Source organism: Balaenoptera acutorostrata, chromosome 1, assembly GCF_949987535.1.
Source record: "Balaenoptera acutorostrata chromosome 1, mBalAcu1.1, whole genome shotgun sequence".
NCBI lineage: Eukaryota > Metazoa > Chordata > Mammalia > Artiodactyla > Balaenopteridae > Balaenoptera > Balaenoptera acutorostrata.
In genome coordinates, this window is record NC_080064.1 from 607,765 (window position 1) to 622,693 (window position 14,929).

Genomic DNA, 14,929 nt, shown 5'->3' on the forward strand with positions numbered 1-14,929 from the left:
GTCCCGCCAGCCGAGGCCGCAGCAGAGGCCCTGATGCAGGCAGTGGGGCGGGAGGTGGGGGCAGAGCTCAAGCAGGGAGAGAGGAAGGCGTTAATGCTGCTCTCTAGGGGTCACAGCCAGCAGGCGAGGGAGCTGGGGGCCCAGTCTGCACCCACCTTGCTGCCCATGGGGCCTCCCTGGGCAGTCCTTGCATAGTGAGCAACCGACTGGCCTTGGCCTGGCCGAGGGCCCGAGCTGGTGAGAGGCCCAGCCAGTGCCCCAGGGCTCTGGGAAGGGGAATGCAGAAGGCATCAGAGGGCCCTGGGGAGTGAGCCGAGGCCCCATGGGCCGAGCCGGCGGTGGGGGGTAAAGGCTGGTGAGGAGGCAGGGCTGAGCTGCAGGCGCCTCCCCTAGCAGCAGGCAGAGCTGGGGGTCAAAGTGGTCCTTGAGTCCAGAGAAAAGACGCGAGACAAAGTGAGAACGAGGTCATTGTAGAAAACCCCTCAGTCCGTGACAAAGGAGACAAAGAACATCGGATGCAGGGGTGGGAAGAGCCACACCCCTGCCACCCGCTGTGGGAAAAGGCGGGCGGGGCGGGGCGGGGGGGGGGGGATGGGCGGGGCTGCGGGGCACGAGGGCCTGCATGGCCAGCCACACGGCCTCGGGACATCCGCACCCAGCCAGGGCTGAGGCCCCAGGCCAGAGCCCCCCAAGCACCCAAGAAGCCCAGCCTGGATGCTGGGGTCACTAAGTGAGGTACGCGGGTTGATTCCCTGGATGGGTGGCCCCTTCTGCCCTCGCCACGTGCTGGCGGCCAGCCGCCAGCCCCAGGGCCTAGTGGAGGGGTTCCGGGGGTGTGGGAGGGCCCCTACTATCAGGTCAGTGTTCTTGGGCAGTAAAGTGGGGGCACAAGGTGACACAGGCCCTGAGGGCAGAGTGGGGCACCAAGCGGCATGGGCCCCAGGGATAGAGGGTCATGAGGTGACAGGGGCCTGGGGGAGCAGAGAGGGGCACGAGGTGACGTGGGGCCTTGAGAGTGGTTTGTGACACGAGCAACCCAGGCCCCCTAGGGAGGGGTCACCCGAAGACACAGGGTCCCTGGGTGGGGTGATGCAGCACCTCCCGGGGGAGACATGGAGCTTCAGAAGACTCAGTGCTGGGGTCCTGCTCCGGGCCATGGGGGTCAGGGCAGCTCCGAGCGGGGCGGAGCAGGCAGCAGGGCTCCAGGAGCTCTGGGGCTCTCGGGAAATGGGCCGGTGGGGGTCCCGCCAAGGCCCGGCCGCCCTAGCTCTCATCCAGGTGGAGGCTGATGAACTCCTGGATGCACCTGCGGAACTGGAGCTCGGTGGGGCTGCTGCCAGCCAGGGGGCCCGGCTGGCCGGGGGGCGCCTCGGCCTCACGCATCTCCTCGGCCATGCGCGCCAGACGGAGACTGGAGGAGGGAGGGCCACGTGAGGCGCTTCCACCCGCCGCCCACTTCCCGCCACCCACCACCCCCCGCCACCCCCCGTGCTGTGCTCACAGCGTGACGATGTCTGCATTCGCCTCCTGCACCGCGATGCTCAGTGGGTCCTGCTGCGTGTGGTCCAAGGCGTGCTGGTCCGCCCCCCGCTTCAAGAACAGGCAGACCTGGCTGAGGGCGGAGGGGCAAGTCGGGGCGGGCCCTGGGCAGGTACTGGCAGGCGACCGGGGCCCACGGGGGCGAGGGGGGTGGGGGAGGGGTGGGAGGGGGGGGTGGGAGGGGAGGGGGAGGGGGAGGGGTGGGGCGGCCCACCCACGACTTACCCGGTGCGGCCCAGGAGCGTGGCATGGTGCAGGGGCGCCCGGCCCCGGCTGTCTCTTTGGTTCACATCTGCTCCATTTTGCAGGAGGAATTCACAGATGATCAAGGAACCCTGGGGGGTGGGGGGGGTGGGTTCAGACCAAGCGGAGCCACAGAAATGGTCCCTTGCAGGGTCCCTGTCCCCCCACCCCCCTACCCCCCACCCCCACCCCGACGCCACCCTGGGCACCCCAGCAGGACCAAGACCGGTCCTCAGCGGAGGGCAAGGGCCCCACGTGCGCGCCGTGGAAGGGTGCAACCCTGCGCCCACTTACCCCCAGCACAGCCTGCACCAGCGGCGTCTTGCCCTCGTCCTCCGCGTCGGCCCAGTTGACCTCGGCCCCTTGCGCCAGAGCCGCAGCCAGTGCGGGGAGGTCTCGAGTGCGCGCCGCGCGGTGCGCCAGCAGCCCGGGGTGCAGTTCGCGCACGTCCGCCAGGCCCCAGGCCTCCGCCTCTCCGTCCGCCTCGCCGCTGGACTCCTCCGACGCGGCACCCTCTGCGAGGAGCGGGCGGTCAGGGCCGGCGACCCGGCCCGCGGTGGGGGACAGGCGGGCCCGGACTGGGGAGCTGCGCACCCACCCTCCTCAGCGACGCGGTCCACCACGGAGCCCGCGCCGAAGGCCAGGACATCCGAGCTGCCGTCGGAGCTGCCCCCTAAGCCGCTGTCGCTGCTCAGACCTGCAGGGTCCGCAAGCAGAGGAGGCCCTGAGCGCTTCTGACGGCCCCCACGGCCCGGCGGGAAGACTGGCACCCCACCCGCCCTCCGGGGGATGCTGGGGGCTGAGGCAGAGGGGAGCCCTGCCCAGGGTGGGAGAAAAGGGGAGAGAATCAAGTAACAGCCTGAAGGAGCCAGGATCGCCGGCCCCCCAGGAGCACAGCCACAGGTGGAAGCCCACCCTCTCAGGTCAGCCCTAGCTGTGGCCAGTGCAGGCGGGGCGGTCACCGCCCAGAGGTGGGGTCTTTGCCAAACCCCAGACACAGCCCCAGGCAGCAGTGAGCGAACTTGGCCCTGCTCACCCGAGGGCAGCCCTCACAGATGAGCCCAGGCTGAGGGATGGTGAGACAGCGCCCTCTGCTGCCCGAAGGGACCCCCGTCACCCCAGCAGCCCGGCCAGTTCTTGGCCCCAACCTACGCCTTCTGCCCGCACGCCCCAGGCCAGTGGGTGCTGACAGACGGTTAACAGGGGGAGAGCCCTGACTTGTAGCATTTGCACCCCAAACTCCAGGAGGGGTTGGGGAAGATGCACACAACTGTCTCTCGGGATCCGGTCCGGCCCCCAGCAGGCACGTGCACACGTGCATGGGCACACGCCCACGCATATACACACGTATGCACACGCACTCACACGCGTTCACCTGTGTGCACAGTCATGCCCTTACACACACGTTCCTGTGTGCACACAGCACACACGCCCACATCACTCCTGAGGGTCACGGCCCCAGCCTCCAAGCCAGTGGCCAAACTACCCCTGGCCCCTCGAGATACTGTCCCAGCCTCAGCCCTGCTTGACCTCCAAACTCTCCCCATCCCCCGACCAGTCCCTCCTGCGAGGAAAGCCCGTCCCTCCGGTCCCTGAGCGAGTGGCCGCGGCTGTCCCGCACTCATCCACCCTCCAGGCGAGCGTGCCTGGCCCCTGCCACGCTGCCCCGGCTGAGCGGGGGGGGTGGGCAGCAGGGGACTTACTGCGTGGACCGGCTGCAGCAGCCCCCGCGTCGAAGTAGGAGAAGAGGGAGTCCAGCTCATCCGGGCAGAAGAGGGAGTCCCTGCGGAACCTGGGCTCTGTGGAGCCTGCAGGGCGGGAACCAGGCCGCGGTGGGAGGTGGGCAGAGCTTGGGGTGCCCGTGAGCCCTGCCCCCCTCCTACCCCCCTCACCCCGGCCTCCCTGGGATCCAGGGTCTGGAGGCTCACGCCCTGCCCAGGCCTGTGAGCTGGGGCGCACCTGCCAGCCCCTCCCACCTGAGCACAGAGCAGCCACAGAGGGCGGGACGGGCTCCATCCGGATTTTGCCGCGGCGGGTGGTGTGGGCACGGGGGGAGCTGTGGTGGCGCTGGCACTTCTGCGCCCGCCAGCGCCGTGGGGCCTCCCGGGCCGGTGCCGAGGGCGGCCTCCGCACGAACTTCTTTTCCACATATTTGTCCTTGATCCAAGCCTCCTTGTCCTGCCTGGACCAGGACCGGACGTGAGGCTGCACTCGTGGGCCGGGGGTCCCCTGGCCCCGCCCAGGCTGCCCCCGACCTCACCTGGGGCTGCTGGCCGTGGGCTTCCTGCTGCCCGGCCCCTCGCACTGGGCCTCGTAGATCCGGTTCACGGTGCTGTTTCCCAGCTCACACATCAGCTAGCAGGAGAGGGTGGTGCGGGCATCAGCCCAGCTCACCGAACGCCCCCCAAGCTTGCAGACCTGGCTCCCGCCCCCCGCCCCCCAGCACCAGCCATCCAGCGGCCTGTGACGGCCCCCCACACCTTCAGCAGCTCCGGCTCCCACGAGTCCAGGGTCAGGGACCGCACCTTGGAACAGTGGACGCCCAGGCTCCTGGATGGCAAGGCGGGGGGAGAGGGAGTCAGGGCACGTCTTGGCCCCCGCGCCCCACCTGGCCGCCCAGTGGTCCCACCTGTGGATGCCCGAGCACTCGATGCAGAGCAGCACGCCCAGGTTGATGCTGGCCCAGCGCGGGTCCGGCTGCCCACAGTCGCCGCACTGGCTGTTCCCAGCCACGTGCTGCACGCGCTGCAGCACACTCTCGCCCTTGACGCTGCGTTCCCGAGAGTCCGTGGCAGAGTCGATGCTGCTTGTGGACGGGGACGCCGTGCGGTCCAGCCTCTGGAGACAGGGGGAGGGGTCGCTCAGCCCTCTGGGAGCTCCAGCCCCAGTCTCCCCAGCGGGGCCCCTCCTCCTCCCCAGACGCAGGTGCCGGCACAGGCCAAGGCCCCTGAGGCCCGAGCCTGCGCCCGCATGTGTGCACGCACACTCACGTGTGCGTACACACAATGCACACACGTGCTTGCGTGCGGCCTGCGGGAGCTGTGCATGCGTGTGCAGGGCGCTGGAGGGCCCACCTCGCTGTAGCAGCTGTCAGGGCTCTCCCGGTAGGCGGATGCGATGCTGGCTTGCACAGCCTGAACCCACGCCTGCCGTAGCTTCTCCGAGTCGGCCTGCAGCATGCAGCTCCTGTGGGGAGGGGGCCGTCAGGCCGGGCGGGCAGGGGCTCCCTCCGCACCCGCCCTGGGCTGGGCCTCCTCACTTGGTGGGCGACACGACCTCAAAGCAGAACCTCCGCTCAGTGTCCTCACAGGGCTTCACGGAGCAGAGCCGGAGGTCGTCCACCACCACGGTCAGCACGTCCTGCGGGTGGCACCGCCGTGGCCCTTGCACTCAGCACCCAGCCCTGCCCCGCACCGACCGCCCATCCACTGCTCCACTCAAGAGAGGCGGACCGGCTGAGACTTGAGTGGCCTCTGTCCCTGGCCACTCGGGCTTTGGTGCCCATCAGCGTCCTCAGCCCTGTGACGCCCCCCACCAATCGCCCACCCCAAGGCCCGGTGGGGAGGCCCCGGGCGTTGCTGCCCTGGGCCCAGCGCACCTTGAGCTTCTTCTGGTAGACCAGCTGGCTGTTCTGGATGGAGAACCAGCGCCTGGGCAGGGGGATGGGCCAGGAGGGGTCAGGCCAGGCCGGCCCCCATGTCTGCCCTGCACCCCCTGAGGAAGGGCCCTCCCTTACCGGTTCCACGTCTTGAAGGCGTTGCTGGCCCTCTTGAAGAGGTAGCCCTCCATCACCACACCGCTGGGAGCGTCCACGTCAAACTCCACCTTGGGCTCATCGTAGGAGAAGTCCTGGGGGTGGTCGGAGCCCGGCCCCCAGTGAGCACCCGCCCGCGGCTGCGGGGACACTGCCGGCCTCTCGGGCTGCCCCAGAGGCAAGGTGGAGGGGGGGTCTTCACAGCCGCTTCCTGACCCGAAACCCCGTGGGGGCAGACGCCTCCCGTCACAGCTGGGGGCCCGGAGAGCTCCAGCCCCCACCCCCCAGCCTGGCAGAGAAGCAGGCCCTGGCATCAGGAAGGAAGCTGCCCCCCATTCACGTCGCCAGCTGGGCTGCCCCGGCCAGCCTGACAGAGCTCCATTCACGCGGGCTGGGGAGACACTGAGCGTTGTCCTGGGTGCCCGGCAGTGGGAGAGGAGGCCCAGCCACCTGCTCCCCTGGCTGAGTGGGGGCGGGAAGGGACAGCTGCAGCTGCTCCCGAAGGGGACGCAGGGGACGCAGGGGACGCAGGGGACGCGGTCCCAGCTCAGCCACCTCGGCTGGAGCGGACCGCGCTCTGGGAGCTGCTCAGGGCCGCCGTGCCGGGGCCGTGGAGGTGTCCTTGGTGCTGAAACGCCGCGGGGCGGGAAGGGCAGAGGCCCTGCCCACCGGGGGCCCCCTCCCCCCAGGGTGGGCGCCCACTCACCTGCAGCAGCGTCTGAGGGCGGGAGCAGGAGAGGCGGGAGGGAGAGAGAGCCAGTGAGTGAAGCCCTGCCCCCTCCCTGCGGGCTGGGGACGGCAGCTCCCGCCCCAAAGCCCATCTCTGCCCCGGGCCGCGCCAGGCCAGCTGTGGCCGGCCAGACGAGGCTGCAGTAGAATCCCCGTCCCAGCTGCAGCCGCAGTGTCTGTGGGCTGAGGGGGCTGGCGCTGGCGTCTAAGGGACCGTTCCACTGTGCTGAGACCCTGAGGGATGGGGACCCCCGCCTCTGACTGCAGTTCAAAGACGATCAGAGTCAGCCTGAGAGTGGGTGGGCCTGGGAAGGGACGGGGCGCGTGTCTGTGCGCTGGGCCCCCCAGGTCCTTGCATGGAGCGGGGTGAGGGGCAGTGGACCCAGGGCCCCTCGGGGGGCGGCCAGGGCTGCAGGGCCTCACCCGCTGCTGGATGGCGGCGTGCTTGCGCTCCATCTCCCGCTTTTCCACTGCCGAGTCGATCACCAGCTGGTCCAGCTGTGGGAAGGGGCACAGAGAGGGACGTGGACCCCCTCCCCTGACAAGCTGGCCCCGGGGCCCCCTCCCCACAGGCTCACCTCAGCCGCCAGCTTCTTCATGTAGGGGTCCAGCTGGTGCAGCAGGCTGTAGCCCTGCTGGAAGAAGCTGTACTGGGCGTGCATGAAGGACAGCATCTGGGGGGTGGGGGGGGCACGCAGGTGAGGCCCCGCCCCCAGGGGCAGTGGCCGGGGCCCCAGCTTTTGCACCCACACCCAGCACGCCTGCGGCACGTGCCTATACTCGAGGGCAACCCCTCCCCCTCATCCAGCACTCACAGAATCCAAAATCTCAAACTTCTTCTTGGCCTGGAGAACGTTGATCTGCCAGGGGAGGAGTGAACAGGTGAAGGGGTGTCAGGGCCAAGGTTGGGCCACGACCTGGACCTTGCCACACTGTCCACTCAGGGTGCTGTGGTCCCCCGAGACCTCCAGCTCATCTTCAGCTCCCTGCACAGGTGCGCATCCATCCTCTCATGGTCGCAGTTCAGGACACTGGGTCCCTCCCACAGGCAAAGCCACAGATTCTCTCCCGTGCTCCAAGTCCCTCCAAGGCCTGCCTCAGCAAGGTCTTCGAGGCCTCCGCCCCCGCAGCCCACAGCCCTGGCTTGTCCCTAGCCCATCCCCACCTCCGGGCCTTTGCGTGGGCATCCGCCCCCCATGTCCGTTCCCAAGCATCTCAAGTTCTCTCAAGCCAGAGGGGCCCCTCCAGACACCAGCTCCCCATCTGCAGGGACACGGGAACGCCCGGGGGCTGACCTGGAGCACGTAATCCAGCGCCAGGTGGCGGAAGCACTTCCGGGCGAGGATCAGGGCCCCCGTGGCCTCCTCCACCTCGTGGGGCCGGTGCCTTGGGGCCTGGGCATTCCTCACCAGGGACAGCTCCATGTCCTCCCGAACTCTGTCGAACTGCTTCTTAGTCTCCTTAAACTTCCGCACATCTCTGGAGGCCGGTGGGCGTCAGGCCAGGGGGTCCGAGGAGGGGTGCACATGGGGTCTCCCATCTCTCTGAAACGCTCTCCCTGCTCCCCGCCCCTCTGTGCTCCAGAGCTCCCGCCCCGCTCCCCCACCCCCGCAGCCATCGCTCCCTGCCTCTTCCTCCTCAGGCCCCTCCCCTGAGCTGGGGCTCCCTCCCCCTTAACCACCTCACTCCCAGGATTGGTCCAGCCTGGGGTGACCCCCAGCCTCACCCCGGACTCCAGACTCTCCACTCGAGGGGTCCCCAGCTGTACACACAGCACTGGGCTGAGACCCCTGCCAAGGCCCCTGGACCCTCCCAGATCAAGCGTAGCTGCGTCTGCTCCCCCTTCCAGCGTGGGTGTCACCCCGACACCTCCCGGGGCCGGGAGAGGCCAGGCTCCCTCGGGGCCACTCACTCTTTGACGAAGTTGTGGAGCTGTTGCCGCACAGACCTCTGGGCCTGGTCAAACAAGATCTGGGGGCAAAGGAGGGTGCGGGCGTCAGGCGTCTGTCCCCACATGACCCCAGAGGCCAGGCCCCTGTCCCCTCAGGTGAGAACCAGGGAAAGGCCCGCCCAGCCCCACCCTCACAGAGCCGGCCTCACAGGGTCACCGGCCCCCAGGCCTGGGTCGGCGGCCAGAGGCGACAGCTGTGACCACCTGCCCGTCCCCCCAACCTGGCTCTCAGCCAGACTAGAAGCCAACGCTGTCCCAGATGGACCCCCTCCTATGGCCCCCCCACATCAGCCCGGACAGGGCAAGCGCACACAGAGTCCCGAGGGACACCCATCGCCCAGGCCTTGGGAGGCCACGTGGGGGATGCCCAGCCCTGCAGTAAGAGGGATGGAGCTCCCGAGTAATCTGGCCTGGGGGCAGGGTGGGGCCTCCCTGCAGCACCGGCTGGACCCGGAATCAGATCCCTCGATGCGGAGAGAGCACTGGGACCTGACCAGGAACAGACAGACAGACACATGGGGCAGGACGAGCCATCCGGCGCTGGTTTATTTCTGAACTTCCCCTACAGGGGATGGGCCCCTTGTTTAGTCTGGGGCTCTGGTTTCCAGGCCACGGTCTGACCACCCACGTGTGCCTCGGTCTGTTCTGTGTGTCCACACTGGGGGCCCCGAGGGGCTCGAGGTCACGCAGACCCAGCCCGGGTAGCAGCGGGGTTGGGAGTCATCCGGTAGCTGTGGGGTCAGCCTGGGAGATGCTTCCATCGCCTGGCCCATGACCCCTGCCGGGTGGCCCTGGATGACCCTCTAAGGCCTTGCCCACCCCAAGCCCCCGCTGCCCTCAGCCCCGGGCAGGGTCGAGGTGTCTCCCCGCTGGCTGTCCGGCCCTCACCTGGGACACAGCAGTGTCTCAGCGAGGTGCCTCCCCCACCGCCCGCCCCTGCCAGCTCAGCCCACACCGGGCCAGCCCAGAGCCTTCCAGGCTGGGCGGGGCCTGCAGGGAGCCCGCAGCGGTGGGGGCGGGGGCTGCCTGGGACGACGATCAGGAAGCCGGGTGGGTGGGCCCTGCCCTCTCCTCCCCTCCGCCCCCCCCATCGCCCCCACCCGGCCAGGGCTCACCATGTGGTAGGTGACCATCTCCTGCAGGCTGTCTCCGAACCTCTGCAGACATTCCTGGGGGCAGGGTGGGTGGGTGGGGGAAGACCCTTGCTCAGATGGGACGGCCGTGCCCCCAGTGTCTGGCACCTCCCACCCACAGGCCAGAGTGGCCCCCGCAGCCCAGCGCAGACGCCCACCTGCTCCCAAGGCCAGGGCACCCTGAGGGGCTGTCTGCCCACGCCCGCCCCTGACTAGAGGTCAGAGGTCAGCTGCCCCCTCACCGAGATGACGGTGTCGCCCTGGCACTGCTGGGACAGGTCGCGGACGCCACTCACGAAGAGCCTGTTGGTGGTGACGTAGGCCTTGCCAGCCTCGATCACGCCACTGCACAGCTTCACCAGCTGCGGACAGGACGATGGATGGGGCGACACTCACGCCACCAAGAGGCCAGGCCACACGGGCAGGGACCCAGACAGGGCAGCCGGAATTCAGCTCAGGGTCCATCAGTGCCCATGACACAGCTGCCCCCGAGCAGCCCAGGGAGGGAAGGGAAGGCCACTGCCCGCCCGCCTGCCCACCCTCCTGAGCCCACCTGGCGCTGGGGGACAGCTTGGCGTGCCCCAGGCCTCGGCTCCAGGGTGGGAGGTGGGAGCAGGGGAGGGAAGCCGGAAGCAGGGAACCCAGGGCCGGGGGGTGGGCGGGGGGGCGTGTGGTCCCGGACAAGGTTCAGCAGGACCAGCCGGTGAGGGGCTCAGGGCTGCCGCCCCTCCTTCCTCCCTCTGGCTTTGAAGCCTGTGCCCTCCTCCCTGCCCTGCCTGTGCCCTTGGCCCCTAACCCAGGCACTCGGAGGCACAGCCCCCTGGCAGCTGCCCCCACCCCCCGCCAAGGCCCCCCACCCTGCTTGGCTTGGCGGGAGGAGACCCGGTGTGTGTGTGGCATGTATACCCCGGTACGGGTGTGACAGGCCGGTGATGGACAGGCCCACGTGCTGTGCACACGCACACTCGCGCTCACACTGGTGGCCGTGGGTGAGCTGGGCCAGGGCCGCGCGGGGGGCAGGGAGAGTAGCCCCGGGCCCTCCGTGTGCCCCCAGGCCCCCCTCACCTTGTCCAGTTTGGCCTCGATCTCAACCACGTCCGTTTCCACCTCGTCGATAGTTGCCCTGCGACAGCGACAGGGTGGCTGGAGACCCGCCTGCAGCGAGCCTCCCCCACCGACTCAGCTCGGCCTCGCCTCCCGGGCACCTCCCCAAAGGGGTCAGCGGTGGGAAGGGGCTACTCTGCCGACGGCCACTGGCCCCTGCAGGCCCACCTGCCTCCACACGCCCCTCAAACAGACCAGGAGGTGGAGGCTGGCGGTGAGGGGACATGGAAGAGGGAGGTGAGGAGGGGGCAGGACTGGGACGGTGACTCCAGAGCCGCAGAGCCACCAGGGCCCACTGCCACCCCAGGCAGATAGAGGCCCCCATCTGGGGTCTGTGGATGGGGGGAAGGGGGTGGTCAGACAGGTCCCTAGCACAGAGGGAGGGGCCGGGGCCCCGTGGAGGTGCACATGCAGGGCCTCGCTGGTCACCCCCCCGGCCCAGCCCCTGCCCCTCTCCAGGGCTCAGAGTTGACCCCAAACCCCATCTGGACCCCCCCACCCCTCAGCTTCTGCTGCAGCCCACCCTGGCCTGGGGCTGGCAGGCGCTGGGCAGACCTGTCTCAGCAGAGCCCGCAGCCGGGAGCTGCTCCGCGACACTGTGAGCCGCCTGCAGAGGCGTGCCCCTACCTCCTGCCTACTCCCCAACCTCAAAGTATCAAGTAGGCCCTGTCTGCCTGGCAGGAGCAGTGGGTCAGACCTCGGAGGAGCCCACTCCCAGGGGGGTGGCCTGACAATGGGGCTGCCTTGGGGAGGGAAGAGTTAATGTATGACATCACCAGAGAAGCCAGTGGACGGAGAATCCCGGAAGGCAAGGCGAGAGGCAGATGGATCAGGCACGTGACACCCCCCAACACTCCGGGAACAGGAAACAGGGAAATAGGGCCAGGATCCTGCCCTCCCCACCCCACTCAGCTGGCGAGCTGGGCCCATCTGGCCTCCTGGGGACCAGGGACAACAGGGAAGGAGCTCCGGCCAGCGGCCAGAGGCAGGGCCAGGGCCAGGGCCAGGGCAGGGCCGGGCAGAGAGGAGGCTGTCCAGGTCTAGCGGCCCCTCGCTGGCCCCTCGCGGCCCCCGCGGCTGGCAGAGGGCACGTTCCAGGGTTTCCCAGGCCTGGGGGGGAGGGACTTAGTCCCTCACGTGGGGTGCAGCTCCGGATGCCCTCAATTAGGAGGTATGGGGTGAGTGCCAGGCTGCCCCGTCAGGGCCCGTGGACCGTCCCACCACCCTCCTCCTCTCTGAGCAGCCCCTATCCCTTCCCCACGGGCCGAGGGGCGTCTGAGTTCCAGAGAAGGAAGGGGTCAGAGGGGATGTCTGCTTGGACCGGTGGTGGCCCACGGCCCGCAGGTGCCCCCGCCTGAGACTGCAGGACCCTGACCGCTGCTGTAGCCTCCCCCTCCCCCTCCCCCTCCTAGGGTCCCAGGGCAGGGAAGGACCACCCACCCAGAAGAGGGGGACGCAGCTCCTGGAGGCCCAGCCACCCCAACTGCCCTGGCCAGCTGCGTGGAGAGCTGTCACCCTTGGGCCGCGATGGGGGGTTGGTCCCTAGAGAGTTGGTGAGGGTGGGACGCACCAGGTGCTGACAAGTGTGCTCACGGGGACCAGGTGGGCGCTCAGCAGAGTCCGTCCTGGGGGCCCCACGCCCCTCAGGTCTCTCCTCCCCACCCCCATGGACCAAGGCCTCCTCTCCTGCTCTCCCTCCAGGATTTCCTCAACAGCTTGGATGCTGGGGAAGAGGGTGAGGCCAGCTCCCCCACCAGAGCCATGACTCAGCGCCTGAAGCCCCACCCAGGGGAGGGGGCACCAAGAACAAGGGGTGAGCGGCACCCCGCCGGCCTGAGAGAGTCTGGACCCCTCCAGCCACGTGCATCCCGGGGCTGTGGGGCTCCCCCAGGCCAAGAGCGCGTAGGCAGGGTCCCCCTTCCCAGGGCTGGGGCTCTGCATCGCTGACCACACTCTCCTGCCTGGCCCCGCCCTAACCCCCTGCCCCCAGGCTGGCCTCCAGGAAGTCCAGGTTACATCCTCAGCAGCGCTGACGAGAGGACCCCAGAAAAGCCTCAAAAGCCATTACATCTCAGCCCAACCAAAATCCACCCGGTGCAGCTTCTGTGGCCCAAGGTCGGGGGATCTCCTTGGACCCCAGCCTGGGCTTGGCTGGGCACTCTCAAAGGAAGCCTGCCAAAGCCCAGGCGCTGCTGCACCCACTGCCGCACCGTGGGTGCCACCGGCGAGCGGGCTGGTGTGGGAGGGAAGGCCTGGAGGTGAATGGGGTGCCAGTGGCCCTGATCCAACCAGGCAAGCTGGGCCTGGGCCCCTCCGCGATGGGGAGGAAGAGCACGAGGCTTCTCAGCCAGGGGCCAGGGTGACGCTGGGGTGCTTCAGCCAGGACCAGGCCCCCAGCTGAGGCCCCGGCTACACCTCCGCCCACCGCCTGGGCCGTGCTGGGGGCCCAGGATCACAGGTGCCTGAGTTGCTTACACCCTCTCCCTCAAGCAGTCAGGAACAGAAGATGGGAGACCACAGAGGGTGGCCCTCAGCACTCTGCCCAGGGCCTGGGGCCACTCTCTGGTCCAACCCCTACCCCTCATCCAGCCTTCCTTGGCTTTTGTTGCTGACCCCTTGTGTGGCGGTTGGGCAAGGGGCTGGCTCTAGGGAGTCAGGGGTAAGGGCACTGGTGCTGAGGCCCGCCAGGCACCCACACACAGGCCCTCCGGCTAACACACCCCAAAGACCCAGCACACGCACGCGCACACACGCACGGCCAAGTGCGAGTGTGCAGAGGCACGGCCGATATGCACACATGCCATCAGACATGCATGCACGCAGCAGCGCAACTCACACGCAGACGGGTGTACTCGTGGATACCGTGTATAGACACGTACCCCGTGCTGAGATCCACACAGGAACAAACTAACATGTGTTTAGTGCCTAAACTGATACTTTTATGATACACACCCACTATGCATCTGTATTGACACCCAGAGGTGACACATGCACACGTGTGCGTGCACCCATCACTAGTCTGGACGTACGCATCAAGCAGCCAGTCCAGGGGTGCAGCTCACCCACACATTCACGTCCAAGGTCTGGCACCTCAAGGGAGGGTGCAGAGGGGCAGAACTCACACGTGTGCACCCGAGCACGAGCACAAGCATGAGCACCTGACACACGGGAGGTGCCCCGTTAAAGCAAATGCGCGCGCAGCATGAACGTGTCCACACGGATAAGCCCGCCTGCACTCCCAGGAAGGACTAAAAGCACAAACCCAGGGCCGGCCACAGCGCACAACCTCCACCAGTCCCTAGAACCCAGTCTGCTCTGGTAGCCCCCACCCCGCCAGGTGCCTAGGTCACCCCTGCCAAGCAGCCGCCCGAGGCCCTAACCGAGGCTCCAGCTGCCTGCCCCCTTGACTGCTCTGGGCACGCGGACCAAGACAGATTCCATGGGCAGACGCCCCACGCACCCAGACGACCCTGGCCACAGCCGGGCTGCAGCGCCCGGCTAGGTCTCAACCCTGTGCAGGTGGCTAGCACGGAGGTGCAGACACAAAGCGGGGCGGACACTCCCACGGAGAGGTGGCCGCGCCGGCGGCCGCCCCGCCCCACGCGCGCACCCTCCGCGCGCGGCGAGCAGCACAAGGGGCATCTTTTGTTCCGGGCTCTCGGGCCGGGGCGCTGCGGGCTTTGTACAAGACGTGTCCTCCTGCTCTCGCCTCCGGCCCCGGCGCCGGGCACAAAGGCGGCACCGGCGCCCCCGCCCGCGCCCATCCCCCGGCGGCCCCGGGTGCCCCGAGGGGCGGCGACCCCGCGGATCACAAAGGGCCGCGCCGCGCCCCGGGGGCGCACCTGAAGCGCGGCGAGTCCTTGATGCACTCCTCGAACTCCACCGTCATGGCTGCGGCGGCGCGAGGCGCTCACTGGCACGAGGACCGCGGCGCCCCGAGCGGCATCCCCTGCCGGCCCGCCCGCCCGCGCCGCGCCGCGCCGCGCCGCGCTCGGCGCCCGCCCGCTCCGGAACGAGGCCGCCGCGCCACCGCCCCGCCCCGCCTGTCACCGCCGGGGAGCGTCGCCAAAGTCCGCCGCCCGCGCGCGCCGTCCGCTGTCACCGCCGGGGAACGTCGCCAAAGTTCGCCGCCCGCGCTCGCCGCCAGCTGTCACCGCCGGGGAGCGTCGCCAAACGCCCCGACGTCCCGCCCCCTTCGGGCAGGCGGTCGGAAGTGTGGGTGGGCCCAGCAACAGCCGCGGGAGCCGTCGGGCCCCGCGCGTTCCAGCGATCCGGCCGTTAGGCAACCCGGGGGATTGGCAACAAGCGTTCGGCCGGACTGCGGCGGGAGGATGTGGGGGGGCGAGTGGCCGCGGGAACGTGCGAGTCTGCGTGGGGCTGTCTCCCCTGGGTCGGCACTTTGCACCCGCTCCCTAAGTCTGGCCCCGCCTCCGCCCCCGCCCTGGGCGGCCAAGCGAGGCTGCCTGGGCGGGGCGA

General features: G+C 69.1%; 1 protein-coding gene across 3 annotated transcripts; it reads right to left on the reverse strand.

The window, feature by feature from the left end:
* Positions 1-40: 40 nt before the first annotated feature.
* On the reverse strand, positions 41-14,821 carry ACAP3 (ArfGAP with coiled-coil, ankyrin repeat and PH domains 3). 3 transcript variants are annotated; one of them, XM_057544266.1, is made up of 24 exons: positions 14,296-14,820; positions 10,415-10,472; positions 9,592-9,711; positions 9,332-9,385; positions 8,178-8,236; positions 7,561-7,744; positions 7,081-7,125; positions 6,844-6,939; positions 6,689-6,763; positions 6,243-6,254; positions 5,519-5,631; positions 5,381-5,432; positions 5,042-5,142; positions 4,857-4,968; positions 4,412-4,620; positions 4,263-4,332; positions 4,043-4,137; positions 3,759-3,964; positions 3,486-3,590; positions 2,381-2,479; positions 2,077-2,297; positions 1,765-1,874; positions 1,502-1,612; positions 41-1,411 (listed from the first exon to the last, which is right to left on the reverse strand). In XM_057544266.1, the coding sequence occupies exons 1-24, from the start codon at positions 14,340-14,342 to the stop codon at positions 1,264-1,266; spliced, it is 2,502 nt and encodes an 833-aa protein (XP_057400249.1). In that variant the 5' UTR covers positions 14,343-14,820; the 3' UTR covers positions 41-1,263. The 3 variants fall into 3 exon arrangements, with proteins under 3 accessions (XP_057400249.1, XP_057400266.1, XP_057400257.1); XM_057544283.1 differs by lacking the exon at positions 2,381-2,479 and having other exon boundaries at positions 14,296-14,821; XM_057544274.1 differs by lacking the exon at positions 6,243-6,254.
* Between the last annotated feature and the right edge of the window lie 108 nt (positions 14,822-14,929).

What these genes read in the sequence shown, in the direction of transcription:
- ACAP3 (XM_057544266.1), bottom strand. Translation starts at nt 14,342, where the DNA reads ATGACGGTGGAGTTCGAGGAGTGCATCAAGGACTCGCCGCGCTTCAG. An exon ending in TCTACCAGAAGAAGCTCAAG is followed by an intron (nt 5,143 to 5,380) that starts GTGCGCTGGGCC and finishes TGCCACCCGCAG; the next exon opens with GACGTGCTGACCGTGGTGGT. An exon ending in TGGTGCAGGCTGTGCTGGGG is followed by an intron (nt 1,875 to 2,076) that starts GTAAGTGGGCGC and finishes CCCACCCCCCAG; the next exon opens with GGTTCCTTGATCATCTGTGA.